An 18,614-nucleotide genomic window follows, 5' to 3' on the forward strand; every position below is an offset into this window, starting at 1 on the left:
CGCACCTGAAATGTCAGTAATAATCTTTTAATTGCACAGGAAAACTGTGTGCACACACAACTATGGCTATGTAAACAAAACATATGAAACTCGGATTATAACACACACAGAGGGAGAATGACTTCATTCTCTGCTCAGGTAGAGTCTACAGCAGGTGTCAGGGTGAAATAATTGGAGTATTAATGATGTTCTTGTCATGGTGCTGATGCTGAGACTGTGAATCAGAAATGGCAGGAACATAATAAGAATCTACCTGGAGCTGCAGACGAGCATTTGATTGGAAGACAACATCTCTAACAGACAGACACATCATTATCTGTCGTGCGGTTGAAAAGTGTGTGTCTTTTCTGCATGAAAGAATGTGGGTGAACCATTTGCATTGGTGCTGCACATTAGCATACATGTGTGGCCATGTTCATTATAAATACACGCTGTGTTTCAGATTTTCCCTCCTATGGCAGGAAATGAAAGCCAAAGAAGTAGGATAAATCTAATCCTGTTTTGCATATCTTCCTACCCGTGTGTGTGTTTGTGTGTATGTATATATGTGGGGGTTCAGCTGCTTGGAGAGCAGTGTTTAGTGGGTAGCAGGGTGTGAAATTTAATCTGGAAGTTGTAATTTCACAGTCTGTAATGCAGAGCAGGAAAACTCTCGTTGCATCATTGAGGTGCTGGGATCCCCCCTTTTCTACCATGGTTACCATGGTTACCACCAGCATGCCAAAATACCATGAAAGCGATGCCACCACCTGTCTGCGCACTGACATTAGATTTCTGTACAGTATACAGTATTGTTGGGCAACAGGACCTACAGGACTGGTGACCTACTGCTTTCTTTCTTCCTCCTGTCTCCGTCTCTTCCTCCTCCTCCTGACTACACTTCAATGTAGACAAAAACTACAAAAATTGAGCAGCTGTTTGGTCCAAAATGTCCAACTTATTGAGATATGGGACTAGTTGTCCTAATAACGGCCCGACAGTAAAGCAGCCATCTAAATGTTTTCTGTTTTTACACAAATATGAAAAATCAGCAATAAATGCTTTGCAATGTTCACTGTAAATTAGGTCTATGTAAGTATGTAATGAGCAATACACTGATATATACTATACTCAGAGTCAGACAATATAAATTTTGCTATGTCATTTACACTTTGGTATCTATCTCTTTAACATCTCAGCGTATATTTGTGGGCAATGTTGAAAATTGATTGACAGGGCTGCTTGATGGTAGTATTGAATTTTTAGTTATGCTAGTGTTCCAGTAAAATAGCTCAACATCAACTTGATGGATTGGTACAAAATTCATGGTCACACATTTATCCTAATGACTTTGGTGAGCCACCGACTTTTAGCGTCACCTCGAGGTTGACATTTGAGTGAAATGTCGTCACAACTATTGGATGGATTGCCATGAAATTCGGTCAAATCTGTAATTTGTACAATACACCTGCAAACCTAATGATGGTCCCATCAGTCTCAGCTGTACTTTGTGTTTAGTACTAATTACTAAACCGAGATGGTGAACATTGTAAACATTGTACTTTCTAAACATCAGCAAGTTCATTATGAGCATGTTAGCAAGCTGGTGTTAGCATTCAGCTCAAAGTAAGTAAGTGAAGAGTATATTGTAAGTCACAAAGTGCTTCTCAAGAGTAACACTGAAAGCACTGCTATGCCAAAGTACGGCCTCACAGAGCTGCTAGCATGGCTTTAGATTTTTGCATATGATGATTGTGTCCTCCCTGGTATTAAGTTCACTGGATCAGCCAAGAACATTTCCATCTGGTTATTTTTCCATAAATTGTTTCTCAATTGACGAGCCTACATATCGAAGATAAATGATAAATGGAATCTTACATATGGATATACTGTATATATTTCTTTAGAAGTAGTAGTTTCAACACTGTAATTGTTTGATATATTTTTAAACAAAATACTATAATTAAAGTGGGTGCCATTGGGCCCAATGTTTGGGCCCAATGTTTGGGCCCAATGGCATCACGTGACGGACACGGAAGTTGTAGTACCGCCGTTTGGCCACTATGAAAATTGGGATCATCAACCGGCGCTCTTCATAGGGGGTTGGACCAGATCCACTACTTCTGTCCTTACCTTTCACAATAAAAGCCCTAGACATACACACTGCGTAACTGTTTACCAGAGGGAAATCAAATTCACTCAGAGCATTTTCGCTAACTGGAAACTCAATAAAATAGCTTACAGTAGCTTAGGCTATACAACAGTTTACCTCCGACAGACTGCTAGACGCTTCTCTGGGTCAATAAGACCCCAGTAGTTGACCCTCTGTCTGCGCGAATCAATTTGAATCTTTTATTGAAAAAGTGTCGCAAATTCGTATCACTGTTTTGATGCAAAATATTTCCAAGTGAGTATTTCACATATTCGTGTCGTTGCCCCCAGTGTGTAAATGCCTTAACAGTGGTAGTAGTTGTACAGTAACGGTAGTAGTAGTAGTAGTAGTAGTAGTAGTAGCAGTAGTAGTAGTAGTAGTAGCAATTAGGAGTTAAGTGGATTCATCTCTTCTTAGCATTTGAAAACACCATAATTGTCATTGTAAAATCAATTACTCAAGTACCTTTTTGCACGTCCCTCATGGTAAACACATTGTGTATTCTTCTCATGTGGATTTTCCTGGAAAGGTCAGCGTGCCTCCGGGTGACTTTACTCTGGAATACAGAATTTCTTGCTAAATGGCAGTTTGGCAGATTGTTTGCCAGCACAATAAGTGCATTATGTGTCAACCATCCCGCACTCTTACTAAATATCTTCTTGTAAATGACTGAGCACAAGAATACTGATGCAAAACATGATTCAGATACTTGGAGACTCCTACACCTACAGCAGCCGAGAAAACCCAAATTAAATAAACATATGTCTGGTGTTGTTTATTGTGATAACCATTTTAATTGAGTTCTTGCTCCTCTCCATCCTGGTGAGTCCTGCTGCAGCCTGCTACATTCCCAAATGGGCCATTCTGCTATCTCTCACTGTGCTTTGGCAGAGACACACTCACAGCTCCAGTCAGGAGTTACATTAGTCAGCCCATCTGCTCCTTACAAACTGTGGTTCGCACTTCAAACATGTCTCTCGCGCCGGCTACTGCAGGGAGGTGCAAGCCTGATAATTTGCAGAAAGAATACAGCGGGGTGCTATTTCTAAGACGTATTCGAGAAAAAAAGTTGGAGGAATAACATTCGTTTTACTTTTTCCTCCTCTGTTACATTCATACTGTTTATTTTTTTGATCAAATGCTGATAACTAATGAATTACCTGTTGAATGTGTAGTGTCGGTAGGGCTGGCCGATATGGCGAAAATCAAATATCACAATATTTTTGACCAAAGACCTCGATATCGCAATATTGTAGGTTTGACTATTGGTGCTTTTACAAAATCTTTACACAATGAGATTTTTAATAAATAACCTTCAGTAATGAATATAATGACTAAGTGGGTAAAGGACAATTACAGAACAGCTAGAACAGTCTGGTAAATTCAGTAAATTACAACACTTTACTGTAATGCAGCCTTAAAACCAGGAATAAATCTACGATGATATCTAGTATCATAATGCGATATCGATATAATATGGATATATTGTCCAGCCCTAAGTTTAGGTATGTGGCTCGTGCCCACTTTATCAGTTTTGGCAATCATTTGTCGTTTAATTGATTAGCAGAATAGACATGAATGAATCGGTAACTACTCGACTTCTCTAAGTCCTGTGAGAATTTGTTGTTTTTACTTGTTTTACATAACAATTACAATCTCTTTGGGTTGGTCAAACATTTGATGAAATTACCGTGGGCTCTAGGAAATTGTGATTTTGCACCTGATTCGACTGTTATCAGGCCATTAAATGTGCGTTATCAGTCACTATAAGCACCATAGATGTGGGTCATTAGAGGCCTGCTAGGTTGTAAACGTGAAAGCGAAACTTAAAAGCAACACATTCTTACACGTAAAACTGCATGAAACGTTGTTTTGAACACAAACAAAAAGGCTTCTTTAGGTTTAGGCAACAAAACCACTTAGTTAAGTTTAGGGAAAAACATTGTGTTTTGGCTTAAAATAACTACATTTTCAAAAGTTAAAGCGAAATTTAATGTGGTCTCCTGAGTGAACACACTGTGTTTTGTGTTCCAACTATGGTCCCCGACCTCCACCCCATACAGAGTTTCGTCCTATAGACAGACTGACCTCCGCTTCTGCTCCTGTCATAATTACTACGGTCACTAGAGGTCACTATCATGTTCTTTTGGTGATCTACCATGTGAATAGATGATAAAACCTAATATTGGGCGTAGTAGGCCCCTAATGACCCACATCTATGGTGATTATAGCCGATAACAACTAATTAATGGCCTGACAGTCTAATCGGCTGTTTTTTACCGGCCAAATAAGAGATAAGTGCATATTAATTGATAATAAAATAATGTTTAGTTGCAGCCCAAATCAATTTGCATCGAGAGAGTCGGGTTTAATCCCTGAATATGTTTTGTAGAAAACTCATCGTTATTCAGGTTATGACTTCGGTTCAACACAAGACGAGTATGGAAGTGAATCCCAGAGGGCCTATCTAGATTTCCTCAATCCTGCCTGTCTCAACCTTTGACAAAATATATGTCCAAACTCAGTCCACAATCAATTGAAGAGACTTTATTAGCACCCAGGCCCATGCCTGTGGTCTCTCTGCTACTGAGAACGAACTCCTCTCAGGTCAGACATAAAGCAATGGTCCAATACTCAGGGGGGTCTTTCTGTGTAGCCCCACCAATCTATTACTGTGACAGCATGTCATGCTGGAGCCATGGAGCTCGTTCTCCCCGGGGATCTCTAATCCAGGAGGCTGGATCTTTTCCCTAACATACACCCTCCTCCTTGCCAACGACCTTCACATTTCACTGCAGGGATGCCGTTCGGAATAGTAACGACACATGTAGCGCGTCACATGCCATATCTGGCGCTGTGACTCTTGATTCTTGCTTCACATGATCCCAGAGGAGAGCGCGGCTCTCGCTCGCGGCTGTACCGCAAATGCCAATTTGAACCCACCTCGAGTTGAGAGGACCCTGATCAAAATTCATATTTGATGCTTCCCGTGTTGTTAAAGGTCAGATGATGCTAATCAGAAGTATTTATCATTCAGTTATGGGATATAAGTACAAACATTTCATTTTTTGTTCTCTGCCTACATTTGCAAGAAATTGTTTGTCTTGGAGCGTCTATGCTATCTGGTTTCTGCCTCTGTGTGTTTGTGTGACATGTGCAAACATAATTATGCACTATATATAAGTATGCCCTGGTAAGTGGCATGTCTGTGCTCTATGTTTGTTTTTTGAAGTGCAACCATAACATTAAGGCCCAGAAGTTGATGAAATGCTCAGTTTAATTCCCCCGTCGTCTTCCATGTGTGTCACGCTTGTTTTATGCATCGCCGTGGCAGCAGCTGCTCACATTTCCTTGGTGATGAGAGACTTCCTGAGGCATACAGAATTTCAAGTAAAAAATCTTAGCATAAACACAACAAATATTGTGACCCATAAACATGAAACCATTATTGTAGCTCCTTTTCCATACCCTGTGTCCTATGTATTGCGTTTATATACTACTTATTTTATGTGTAAATACAATCTGAGTGAAACATGATGCCACCTGAACTATGTTTTACTCAACAACTTCACTCATTGGCTAAGTGGTAAAAGGTTTATTCAAAACATTTCATTTTTATCCTACGCGATCTGCTCATGGCAACTAAAGCATGCTTAACATTTTTTTAGCCACACACGGCTCTATGAATGGCAAACCAGTTGGTTGGTCAGTCCACCACTTTGTACAAAATTTCATGGCAATCCATCCAATCGTTGTTGAGATATTTCAGTCTGGACCAGAAAGTCGTGGTTCCCAGATGATGCATCCTACTGACTTTGGCGATCACCTGACTTTCAATCTAGTGCCACCAGCAAGTCCAATAAGTTTTCACTTATTCAGTGAGATAGCTTGATATCTACCGGATGGATTGGCACAAAAACTGTAAAGATGTTCGTGGTTCCCAGATGATGAATCCTACTGACTTCAGTGATCTGCTGACTTTTCCTTCAGCGCCACCATGAGGTCGACATTTTGGGTTTTGAGTGAAATATCTTGACAACTATTAGATGGATTGCTGTAAAAATAAAATGCTGCAGATATTCAAGGTCCCTAGAGGATAAATTCAAATGACTTTGGTGATCTGTTAACTTTTCATCTAGCGCCGACATCAGGTCAAAATCCAACACTTTGGTTTATGATCAAATACCTGCAAAGCTAATGGCATTCCCATCAGCCTCAGCTGTACTACACTATGTATTTAGTGCAATTTGATAATGGCTAGCATGCTAGCAAGCTTAACGAAGATGTTGAACTGGTAAATAATACCTGCTCAACATCAGCATGTTAGCATTGATACTGTTACATACTATCAGGCTGATGTTAGCTTTTAGCTCATAGCATCGCTGTGCCTATCTGCAGAGATGCTTGGCTGCTAGCGTGGCTTTAGACTCTGCTGTGTTCACACCATGAGCGACAAAAGCAACAAAACAGCCAAGCGTGGTCAGCTACATTGTTGCAGAGGCGCCGTTGAAGTCTTGATAAAGTGCTCATTGACGTATTATGTCGTTAGATAGCACTGAGAACTAGCTAATGGCATTTTGTGAGATGAAACGGAACAGGGTGAAACAAAAACATATGATTGTTGACATTTCAGTGCGTCATTGGAGCGCCGAAAAAAGTTGAGCTCAACTTTATTTGTTAGCGCGTCACATTCGTCACACAGCGACAAGTATCGTATGTCACTTTGTAGCTTCATGTCACCGGCTTCCATTGAAAATTACTTGTAGCCTGTTGCTTTGTTGTTTCTAGTGGGAACACAACATCAGTCATGTAATGGTTATGGTCATGGTTGCATATTGAAAAAGTCAACGCTGACTTGAAGCACACGACTGGACGTGTTTACCGTGTTAACGTTTGACCAAAACCACAATCTTTTCCTAATGTTAACCAAAAACACAGGACAAACCCACCATCTTTGATACAAAAGTCCTGTGTTTTTTACACTCACCATCCACCCGACCACCTCCCTACGACTTGTGTTCAGCACAAAAAGGTATAGCACTTATTAAAAAAAAAAGAAACATTGCCAGTGTACATATAACACATGCGTAATGTGGAAAAACTAATTAGTAGCATATAAACGTAAATTCTAGGAGACATGGTCGCCTTATTTTTTATTATCCGATAGATTGATTAGGCCATTTATCACCTTGAGTTGATTGGATTGAATTTGCCAACAAGGTTTCAGCATTTCACAAGATATTGACTAAATAGTCTGAGTTATCACAAACAGTTACAATGCTCATCGTTTAACCCCTCGCCTGGCAGCTTCACACTGTGGCAAGAAACAGTGTTGTTGCATTATTTATGCCCTTGGCCTTCACCTTGACTCATGATAGCTGTGGCAGTGGACAATGTGAGTGTGTAATGATTGTGCACTGGCAGGGATCACAACCAATGCGTGGCTGATCGATAGACGCTGGTCTCTCTCTCTCTGCCTCTATTGATCAGCCAGTGTGGGCCTGAGAGCCAGACTGAACAGCTCCTCATTACTCAAAGAGCAGTCCAAGCATTGTGCATTGTCCCCTTTGATGGAAACCAGCTCTCTTTTTCCCTGACATCGTCTACACTGCTGAAGAATGAAAAATGCAGTTAAGATCTTTTGGAAGGGATTATTATATCAAATGCCCCTCCGTCTCCCTCCAGACCGAGAAGCACAATGTCATTTGTAACGTCACTTAAAATTGCAGTCTCTGCCAGAGTTAATAAGTCATTTTTTAACTTCCCAGACTGATAAAAAGTCTATCTTTAGCTGCCTTTAGCTCCAGAGGTTTGGATACATAATAGGCCTTTTATTTAAAAATCCTGAACAGGCAGCCAGCAGAGCGGGCTAGAAAATGGACTGCATGACCTTGTGGAATAAAAAACTCTATTAAGCATTTATGAATGCATGTGAGATTGGACATATAACAAGGTCGGTATCTCGGGGGAATCTTTGGCTCGTGTTTACAAAGACAATAAATCACCTGTGTTGTGACTGTTAAATATAAAAATAGACTTGATATCAAGTCTGACGCCTTGGCTCTCAAACTGATGGTATCTGCATGGGAATTGCATTATAACAGCGCCGTTGTTAAACCCACAGAGGCACATTCAGTCCCATAACAATGTAATCAGGAAAGCACTTTAACTGCATGCAGAAGAGTCTGACAGCCATCAATTACTGTGATCCCCGACCTCTCGTATCATTCAAAGGTCTATCTGAACTACAGAGCAAATCAAAACAGTATTTTCTCAATCAGTCTGTGTTTACAAGCATAAATACAGCTTACACGGCCCACCGGAGTTTACATTGGATTTATTTTCAGTTGTTATATTTAACTGGAGAGCGAATTGGATGAAAGAAACAAAGAGGGAACCAGGGGGCTGTTTGATAATGAGTGTTTTTTATAAAATGCGAGTGTGTCTTCCGCCCAGGGTCAAAGCTTTCTATCTGTCCCCCTTTTTGTCGAGCTGATTCTTCTGCGTTTGATAAGCGGCCTTGCAGTCGACACAGAAAACAAGCCCAGCTCCTTTTTAATCTTGATATGTAACGTGTTCATTCCTCAGCGGGAATGTGAAAAATAGTCTCTGGTCTACTCGCTCCCGCACGAGTTGGGCCGGAAATTATGTAACTTCTTCAACTTAACTCTTTTACAAAAAAAACACTCGATGTTTTGTTGCCATGGAGACGAGAAAACCCAGACAAAAACTTCCCGTGCTTACTGAGAGGCAACTACTGGGAGGTTGTTAATAGCAGCATGATTTAGTTTTTCGCTGCAGAGGACTGATTTTTCATGTTTCATCAGATTTGTGTGCAGCGATTGGACCGTGTTGATTAGAAAGAAACAGTCGTCACTTAAAAAATACCAGACCACTAGAAAATTAGTTAAGCAACATAAATCCATTTCACCACACAGAGCTGTCAGGTCAGGGGTCTATTGGGTCAGAGAGGCGGAGGTCAGAGGTGTGTGAGGTCAAGGAGTCCTCACACTAAGATGGCATCGGGCAGGATTGGCAGTTCTCTGTTTTAATTGTACATCAGGGCTGTGTGTTTGCAGTCTGTAAGCCATTAATTATTAGGGGTGTCAAAGGCCCAAATTCATTTTAACGCCACAAATTTTGCATTAACGCAATCAATCTTTTGGAGGTTGTATTGAGAGTGAAGCTACTGGCATCATATGAAACTAGGAAATCTAAGGAATCCATTGGTACCAATCATTTCATACTAGCTCGTCGCAAAAGAGGTTAAATAACGCTCCAAACTTAAGCTAAAATTTCGCACGGAAAAACTGTCATGGCCATTTTCAAAGGGGTCCTTTGACCTCTGACCTCAAGATATGTGAATGAAAATGGGTTCTATGGGTACCCACGAGTCTCCCCTTTACAGACATGCCCACTTTATGATAATCACATGCAGTTTTTGGGCAAATCATAGTCAAGTCAGCACACTGACACACTGACAGCTGTTGTTGCCTGTTGGGCTGCAGTTTACCATGTTATGATTTGAGCATATTTTTTATGCTAAATGCAGTACCTGTGAGGGTTTCTGGACAATATTTGTAATTTTTTTTGTGTTGCTAATTGATTTCCAATAATAAATATATACATACATTTGCATAAAGCGAACATATTTGCCCACTCCCATGTTGATAAGAGTATTAAATACTTGACAAATCTCCCTTTAAGGTACATCTTGAACAGATAAAAAAAAGTGCAATTAATTTGTGATTAATCGCGATTCAATATTTTAAGCGATTGACAGCCCTAATATTTATCCAAGATGTCCTCAGTAGAGGTATCAGCCTGTGTGTAAAATAGCAATAGACTCAGATCTGACTGAGGAGGGTAAAGTTACTCCACCTCTGGGCTGCAGAGATGAGACAAAAGAGAGAACTGAAATATAAGTTTGAAGAGGTTGTTGTGCTGTTTGCCACCTGTAGGCTCTCACACAGCAGCGGTAATAAGGCCAACATTGTTACTCTAAAGTTTAGTAAAAGTCAACTTTTTTTTGTATCACAATGTGCTTCAAATAATGAGAACAAAACGTGAGATTATGAAAAAACTGCCATCAACACTGCAGTGATAACGACATGCAACACATCTGAGGTTACATTCTGTTTCAACACATTTTTCTATGTGTGTGTGTAGTCATTTCACACTTTCCTCATCTGGTAATCTAGGGTAATTTTAGTTTTGCAATATTTCATGTAATACTCAGGAACAACTGAGGACACTGAAATCCTCTCCTTGTGCTTGAGAGTTTGAAGATCTGACACAGAGTTAACATTATAATTGCACAAACAAATCAACGTGGTGCTTTGAAAGTCTCCTGATTATCTTTAAAATGACTTTTTTGTTGCTGTGTGGCTGGCAGAGAAGGGTCCCTGTGGTACTTTCAGGTCCTGAGGAGGTTTAACTAAGTGGTTCTTCAACTAGTAATGAAGCAGTTAAATTAAATAAAGTTGCAGGATTTTTTAGCCTTGATATTTTTAAACACAGGCTTATGAAGTCTAATTAATTACCTCAGTTGTATTAAAAGTCTACTTCTCTTTTTATACACAGTCTTCCTGACAGTGAAAGCTTTTCACATGCCCTTACTAATTTTGTCTGGCAGCGCAAAAGAGGTCAATAGATCAGTGTCATCCGCTTTAAGAGGATTTTCGGAGTATGCTCATAGATGTTGCCATGTTTGGATAGAAGAGAGGCTCAGCTCTTCTTTTAGGCTTTGACATGTTGAAATTTAAAATCCCAGAGTTGCACAAAGAAAAAAGATTAAAAAAAAAAGAGCAGATTGTGCATTTAGCCTTGAATCCCATTTGAACTCATTAACCCTGTGGAGCCACAGACAGTGACAGACGCCTTTGATCAAGCTTGTCAGCATGAATTACAAACAGCAACTGATTTTGCATTTTCGTCATGAATCACATTACAAAGACTGACACTTGAGTCGCTTCTTTGAGGCGATTCTATCACCAAACAGCGGACAGGCGAGCGGAAATTAAATGTTTAGAAGGTTTTTCACCATGCTATCCTGGAAATGTTTCTAATATACAAATCTCTGTTTTGTTCTACTTTTTGTTGACACCGATTACTTTCTGTACTGTACGAGAATGTCAATTTTATCAAGCTGAATGTTGTTGTGTATCTCACTGAGCTGTTTAGATTCCCATTTCAACAGTAGGTCAACGTTTACTGGGAAAAGTCAATACTGTACAATACAGTACACAGAAACAGGATGTGTGTTTATACAGTAAATGTATTTGTTTAGCAATGTTTACATGTATTATAAATAGAAAATTCACTTGAGCTATACAGTGAACAAAATGTTTTTTAACAAAATGACAAATAAAAAAAAATAAAAACATGCTGCACATTCCTAAGGTCATGACAGGTGACACAATGTGAGATATACGACTGTGAACATGCACGCAAGGGTATGAATGTCGCGAAACGAAGAGACTCAGGTCTCTCAGCCCTGAACATTTATGTTGATGGTTGTTTGCCCACTTGCAAGTGTTTATTAAACCTTTAAAAGACTCTCTCTTGATTTTCGAGTCCTTCTTCACAGAAATTGCCTCCACAGCCTCCTCACAGTACATGACACCATGTGATAGATATTTGTGGAATATACATGTGTGTCTGACAGATTTTGATAATTGAATGGATCTTTTTGCATGTGATGGCTGTGATGCGATGAAATAATGTTTAGAAGTTGTGAAGAGGAGTACAATTTCACTGAGAGTCAACTCATCCGCTTTGATCAGTAAAACATGTGTTTGTGGTCAATGGACTTGCCAAAACGGGCAATTTTCTTGAATGAATGTGAAATTTAAACCAGTTGTGAACAACAAACTAACTGTTCAGAGATTTGAGATTATTGTTTTGAAAAAAATAATTCTCATTCAAGAATTGAGCCAAAGCGAATGAGAAAAAAACATTAAAAAATCATCTTTAGATGGACACACACGTGGACTGTGCACACATAAACTCAACACATGTGCTGGAGGAGAGAGCGCGCATTGATTTTTACAAGCTGGCGCGCACTTGTTTTCAGCACCACGGAGAGCAACACCCCCTCAACACAATAAGACATAAGACGCAAAGAAAAAGCACATAAACACTTTTTATTCATCTGGTTTGGACAGTGAACATCTGGACAGCCCTCTGCTGTCTGTTCACCCCTACCCCAAAAAACCTGATTACACCAGCTCAGTTTCTGTGGGAAAAGTGAAGCAATGACTGATGACAACATGATTTTCTCTGTGTCAAAAGTGTTGGACACCATCACGGCTTGTTTCAAATGCAGAGTTTCTGAATACGGGCTGTGTGTATTTCCCTGTGGATTGAGTGTTTCGATACTTTCACAGTATTTATATAGGACTTAAAGGGACTGTTTGTAACTTTTTACACGTATAAATCTACCGGGTCGGGATCCCATGCGCGCTCGCGTGAGGCTACGCTGTTCAGAACACTCCTCTGCCTGCTTGTCTTCAGTCAAACAACGCGCGCGTTCTCGCTCCACTTCACTTCATGCGCGCACAGGACACACTGCAGAAGACTTCGTAGCTCTGAGAATATCTAGTGAATGTACAGTGGATGTTTGTGCAGTAATAACTGCTGCAGCTCCTCCAGACCAACAGAGGTTTTCCTTGTCTTGTGAAGTGACGGGGCTCCGCAGCGAGAAACGTTATCGTCTCCAACCGGGTGCCGGTGTGTCCCCTGTTCCCTACGGCTACGGTCGGAGAAGACACTTACTCGCTGCGGAGCAGTAGGAAAAGCCAACACTAGGATCAGCATTGATTCATGGAGAGACCTTTGTCTGGTCAGCTAACATTACTGCCAAGCAGCTGAAATATAGAGTGATATTGTGGTTTTAGCTGACGTGTGTCGCCTCACTGTTTTGAGCGATGCTCGTTCATGTCTATTTAGAGCGAGCAAATGCGAGCCCGAGCCCGACGCTGACTTTCGTTGACTTAACGGCCACAGGTGTCGCTGTTAACAAGCATTTCTGATTCTTACAAACAGTTCCTTTAAGCTTGCTTTATAATAAAAAAAAACATGAAAATCTCACTTTTTTATAATATGGGACCTTTAACACAGATCCGTGTTTGTTTATCAGCTCAACAGAGAAATAATCCAAGTTGGATCAAACAGGTGTGGATGTTATTTCATCAATGAATGGAGGTGTGTGCGCGCGCGCCCTCTACATTAAGTGTCAAGTTAATGTCCGATTGGGCGGGTGTTTGGTGTTTGGTGGACGCATGTCAGACATATGCGCGCTGTGCTGTGGGCGGGTGTGGACGTGTTTGTAAAGGGGGAAGAAAAAAAAAAGGAAAAAAGGCGCACAAAGAGAGAGAGAGAGAGAGAGGAGCGCTTCAGAGCTTCAGTGCGTCTGTCTGGATATACGCGCATAGCCAGATAGGTGATGGTTATTATAGGAGAGATGTGATGTTTATTTTAGGAGAGATGTGAGTGGCGTCGGCCTCAGCTCTCCAAAGCTGTAGGCTTTGAGCTGGAGAGGCGTGGCGCACAAAAAAAAACACCTGTATGTATGGACGACCAGACCTCCAGCGTGATCCAGCCATCATCCACCATCACCATCATCAGGCACCAGGGCAGCAACAAGACCACCGACAGCCCGGCAGGTTATGGAGGCATCATGACGGCGGAGAACCAGCAGCCGGTGTCGGTGGATCGATACTCTGTTGTCCGGTCTCAGGGCTGCTGTGAGCGGCTGGTCGTCAACATCTCCGGTCTGCGCTTCGAGACGCAGCTGAAAACTTTCAACCAGTTTCCCTCCACGCTGCTGGGCGACCCGAGGAAGAGGATGCGCTACTTCGACCCGCTGAGGAACGAGTACTTCTTCGACCGGAACCGACCCAGCTTCGACGCCATCCTCTATTACTACCAGTCCGGGGGACGCATCCGGAGACCTGTTAACGTGCCCATCGACATCTTCTCCGAGGAGATCCGCTTCTACCAGCTCGGAGAGGAGGCCATGGAGAAGTTCAGGGATGATGAAGGTTTTATAAAAGAAGAGGAGCGAATTTTACCCAAAAGGGAGTTTCAGAAACAGGTTTGGCTTTTGTTTGAGTATCCGGAGAGCTCTGGACCAGCTAGAGGGATCGCTATAGTCTCAGTGCTTGTTATCTTGATTTCTATTGTGATCTTCTGCATGGAGACTCTACCTGAGTTCAGGGATGAGAGAGACCACCAAGCTACAGAGTCGCCCTCCCTCTCCAGCAATAACACAGCCCTTTACGCACCAAACCCCTTCACAGACCCTTTCTTTGTCATAGAAACCCTCTGCATCATCTGGTTCTCCTTTGAGCTCCTGGTGCGTTTTTTTGCGTGTCCAAGCAAAACCACCTTCTCCAAGAACATCATGAACATCATCGACATCGTGGCCATCATCCCGTACTTCATCACCCTGGGTACGGAGCTGGCGGAGGAGAAGGAGACTAACGGAGGACAGCAGGCCATGTCTCTGGCCATCCTCAGGGTGATCCGGCTCGTCCGGGTGTTCAGGATCTTTAAGCTGTCCAGACACTCAAAGGGGCTGCAGATTTTGGGGCAAACACTTAAAGCGAGCATGAGAGAGCTGGGTTTGCTCATCTTCTTCCTCTTCATCGGAGTCATCCTCTTCTCCAGCGCGGTTTACTTCGCAGAAGCGGATGATCCTTCGTCTAGTTTCACCAGCATCCCGGACGCGTTTTGGTGGGCTGTGGTGACCATGACCACCGTGGGATACGGAGACATGCACCCGGTGACCATCGGAGGGAAGATAGTCGGCTCTCTGTGCGCCATAGCCGGGGTGCTCACCATCGCGCTGCCGGTGCCGGTCATCGTGTCCAACTTCAACTACTTCTACCACCGGGAGACCGACGGAGAGGAGCACCCGGTGTACGGGAATACCACCACCGACAGCTGCGAGGAGCATCTCCACAACACCGAGGAGGAGATGAGGAGGTCCAGCAGCTCCTCTTCATCCATCAGCAAGTCTGAGTACATGGTGATAGAGGAGAGCATCAACAAGTCCAACTGTAACACAGAGAACAACCAGAACTGTGTGAACATCAAGAAGATCTTCACAGACGTGTAAATGACTTGGATCATGTATGGATGCATAATATATTATTTTTTTAATATACTGTTCCAATTTCATTCTGAAAAAGTCAGCTTTTTTTAAAAACCAACATGGCTCAGTTCAAAAAATGTTGTTCTCCTGATGAAATGTTGAACTCCTCATCTCTCCTCTGACGTCATCATGATGATTTGCTGCCACTATACACTTCATAGTGTTCAAACACACAGATTCAAACACTGGATTTAAATTAATGCAGTAAAATGCAGAAAAAAAAAAATAGTGTCCAGGTCCTAACATCTGTCAATAAAGGAATGTATAAAAATAAGAACAACCAGAACTGTGTGAACATCAACAAGATCTTCACAGACGTGTAAATGACTGGATCATTTATGGAGCATGGAGACATATAGTAGCCAGGGCTGGACTGGCCATCTGGCATACCGAGCGTTTTCCCGGTGGGCTGACGTCCTTTTGGGCCGACGTATGTCTTTTTTTTTTACCCATAAAACAGGTAAATCGGCCCATTTCTTCTCCTTAATTGACACTGGGCTGGCCCAATCGCTCTGTGCCAGGCGGCCACAGTGAGGAGGAGAGGGAGAGAGGTGAGGGAGAGAGGTGAGGGAGAGAGATGATGGAGAGAGATGAGGGAGAGAGGTGATGGAGAGAGATGAGGGAGAGAGGTGAGGGAGAGAGATGATGGAGACAGATGAGGGAGAGAGATGATGGAGAGAGATGATGGAGAGAGATGAGGGAGAGAGGTGAGGGAGAGAGATGATGGAGAGAGGTGATGGAGAGAGATGATGGAGAGAGGTGATGGAGAGAGATGATGGAGAGAGGTGATGGAGAGAGATGATGGAGAGAGGTGAGGGAGAGAGATGATGGAGAGAGGTGATGGAGAGAGATGATGGAGAGAGGTGATGGAGAGAGATGATGGAGAGAGGTGATGGAGAGAGATGATGGAGAGAGGTGATGGAGAGAGATGATGGAGAGAGGTGATGGAGAGAGATGAGGGAGAGGGTGTAGAGTTTGTTTTCATCAGTTTGTCATCCGGTTTCCTCTCTGGGTCACCATTCGTATTTCTCCCAATTTATGTCAAATTTACTTTTTTTGAACCTGTTTCTGGCACTGTACAGCATGTATAATTAAAAAAACAAAGGGACAGCAGGGGCAAACAAATGAATTATAACTGATGAATATGAGTTTATGCTAAATATTCACAAGCAAAGTTTATGCCAGAGGGGTGAATTATTCAGTCTTCTTTCCTGAGATTTAAAGGTAAAATTAGAAGTTTAACATAACAATGCTGTTGCAGTGTACTTATTATTTTGTTATTTTCATTGTTTTAAAGTCACCAGAAGTCAGGAAACAAAGTCTCCGAAACTCTGTTGGACCCCCACACCCCCCACTTTGGTTTTGAAATCCTCCCTCTTTTTGAGGTCTCAAGATTGGCAAGTATGCAAAACAACCACTTTTGAAGGGATTTCCTCGAACAGAGCCTTCAACCAAACGTGGTACAGCACAGATCACCGGTGATGGGGCCGGTCTGGGCCGAAATGCCAGGGCAGATTTTTTGTCCCAGTCCAGCCCTGATAGTAGCTATAATATTATTTTTATATATACATATATATATAATATATATATTATATTATATATAGCCATGCGTAATGTGTCAGTCCATATCTGTGGATGAGCGTGCGTAAATGTCCGTTTTAACAAGTCCTATAAGTGAGATTCTACTTGTTTTCCAGTGTAGATTCACATGTTTTTCTCAGAGATCAAGAAGTATTAATGACCCCCAAAACATTTGCACTGGAAAAGTATTCATTTCGGCTCAAGCTGTTGTCAGAAAAAAAGCATAAAAAGAAGAACAAGTAAAAGTGGCTTGTTAAAACCGATATTTCTGCAGTGTACAGTGCCACATGATGCCTATATACATATCTTGATGTTAAAGCGACAGTTGTTGATTGGGTTACACGTGTAGCATATATCTATAATGCATTTATCCACTAGTCCAAAAAAACGACGTCTTGTGCTTCGTTGAGAGAAGAGTTTCATTGTCCAGTATAATGTGATGAATATAGATTATAGGTTATATATAATATCATAACCTGTCGAGACTCTGGTGATTATTCAGGTAATAACACACAGAGTGGTGGTGATGGATGGAGACGCTTATCATGAGATATGAGTCGAGCTTTTTTGTAAAATTGTATTTTTATTCAGACCTGCCTATATAGCCTATATTAAATAAAAACGGAAATTAACTGATCCCGACTCTAAATATCATTATAAACCTTTCGTTAAATATCTAATATCGATGCAGAGGATGGATATGAAATATGTATTAAAGTGTGAATAATGTTTGAGGTCAGGATGAAAACAGCATGGATGGATGAGGAGGAGAGAGAGCGTGCAGAAACGTCCCGCCTCGTGCTCGTGTTGAGCCCCGCCCTGTGATGCAGTCTCCATGACGACGGACGGTGGTTTCCCGGGCAACCCCCTCTGATGTTGCCATGGCATTGTGTTGCATCTTCACATAGACTATCCAACTGTGGTTCATTCATCACCTTTGTGTCCTTGGAGAGGAGAAAGGGGGCAACTACTGTAGATGTTAAACTATAATAATTTATTGGTTCCTTAAAGGTGGTTAAATCAATATCAATCATTATTACTCCTTTAGGTAGCTTCAGGTGATGAGCTGGCACACATGTAGAAATATGGTGAAAAATCATGAAAAGTCTGTTGTATCAGTGTATAGTCGCTCTTTTGTCTGCCTTCACTTCACCGCCTCAGCTGCTCTGTGTTTTCAGATGGGAGCTTCATTCTTTGAGTTGGCATGCCAACTAGGTCTGACGTCAACTACCTTTCATCCCCTCCAGCAGACGTTTGCACGTGTGCTTTTGGTACAAAGTGGCTGAGAGATGAAGTGACGCAAACTAACTCAAAGGAGTTTACATTCATCACATGACAGGGCTGTCTGTATTCATGCATCATGTTGAGAGAGAGAGTTCTTCCAAAATTACATTTCTGACTTTACTTTTATTGTTCTTAGGGCTGCAACCTATGATTGTTTTTAGGGATGCACCGATCTGACTTTTTCCATCCCGATACCGATACCGATAGAGATACCTGGGCTTTAGGTATCAGCCGATACCGAGTACCAATCCGATATGAGTACCGATCCGATACCAGTGTTTAATTAATAAGCTGTATTCCTCACTGGGATCGTTCTTTTATGTGTAAGGCAACATCAGGCTTCACACCAAACATTGCTTTCCTAAGTGTAAAACAAAATGTGACAAATAAATACATATTTATATAATTTTAGTGAATTGTTATTATTAAAATAATACATTGTACACTAGCAACTTAGTA

At 41.7% G+C, this 18,614-nt stretch overlaps 1 protein-coding gene across 2 annotated transcripts; it reads left to right on the forward strand.

Annotated features, from left to right (window-relative positions):
- The first annotated feature begins 13,258 nt into the window (after positions 1-13,258).
- Positions 13,259-17,338, forward strand: LOC119484629 (potassium voltage-gated channel subfamily A member 3-like). Of its 2 annotated transcripts, none has more exons than XM_037763630.1 (2): positions 13,259-15,841; positions 16,232-17,338. In XM_037763630.1, the coding sequence occupies exon 1, from the start codon at positions 13,704-13,706 to the stop codon at positions 15,252-15,254; it is 1,551 nt and encodes a 516-aa protein (XP_037619558.1). In that variant the 5' UTR covers positions 13,259-13,703; the 3' UTR covers positions 15,255-15,841; positions 16,232-17,338. The 2 variants fall into 2 exon arrangements, with proteins under 2 accessions (XP_037619558.1, XP_037619646.1); XM_037763718.1 differs by having other exon boundaries at positions 16,245-17,338.
- The last annotated feature ends 1,276 nt before the right edge of the window (positions 17,339-18,614 follow it).

This window comes from Sebastes umbrosus, chromosome 1 (genome assembly GCF_015220745.1).
Source record: "Sebastes umbrosus isolate fSebUmb1 chromosome 1, fSebUmb1.pri, whole genome shotgun sequence".
Lineage (NCBI taxonomy): Eukaryota > Metazoa > Chordata > Actinopteri > Perciformes > Sebastidae > Sebastes > Sebastes umbrosus.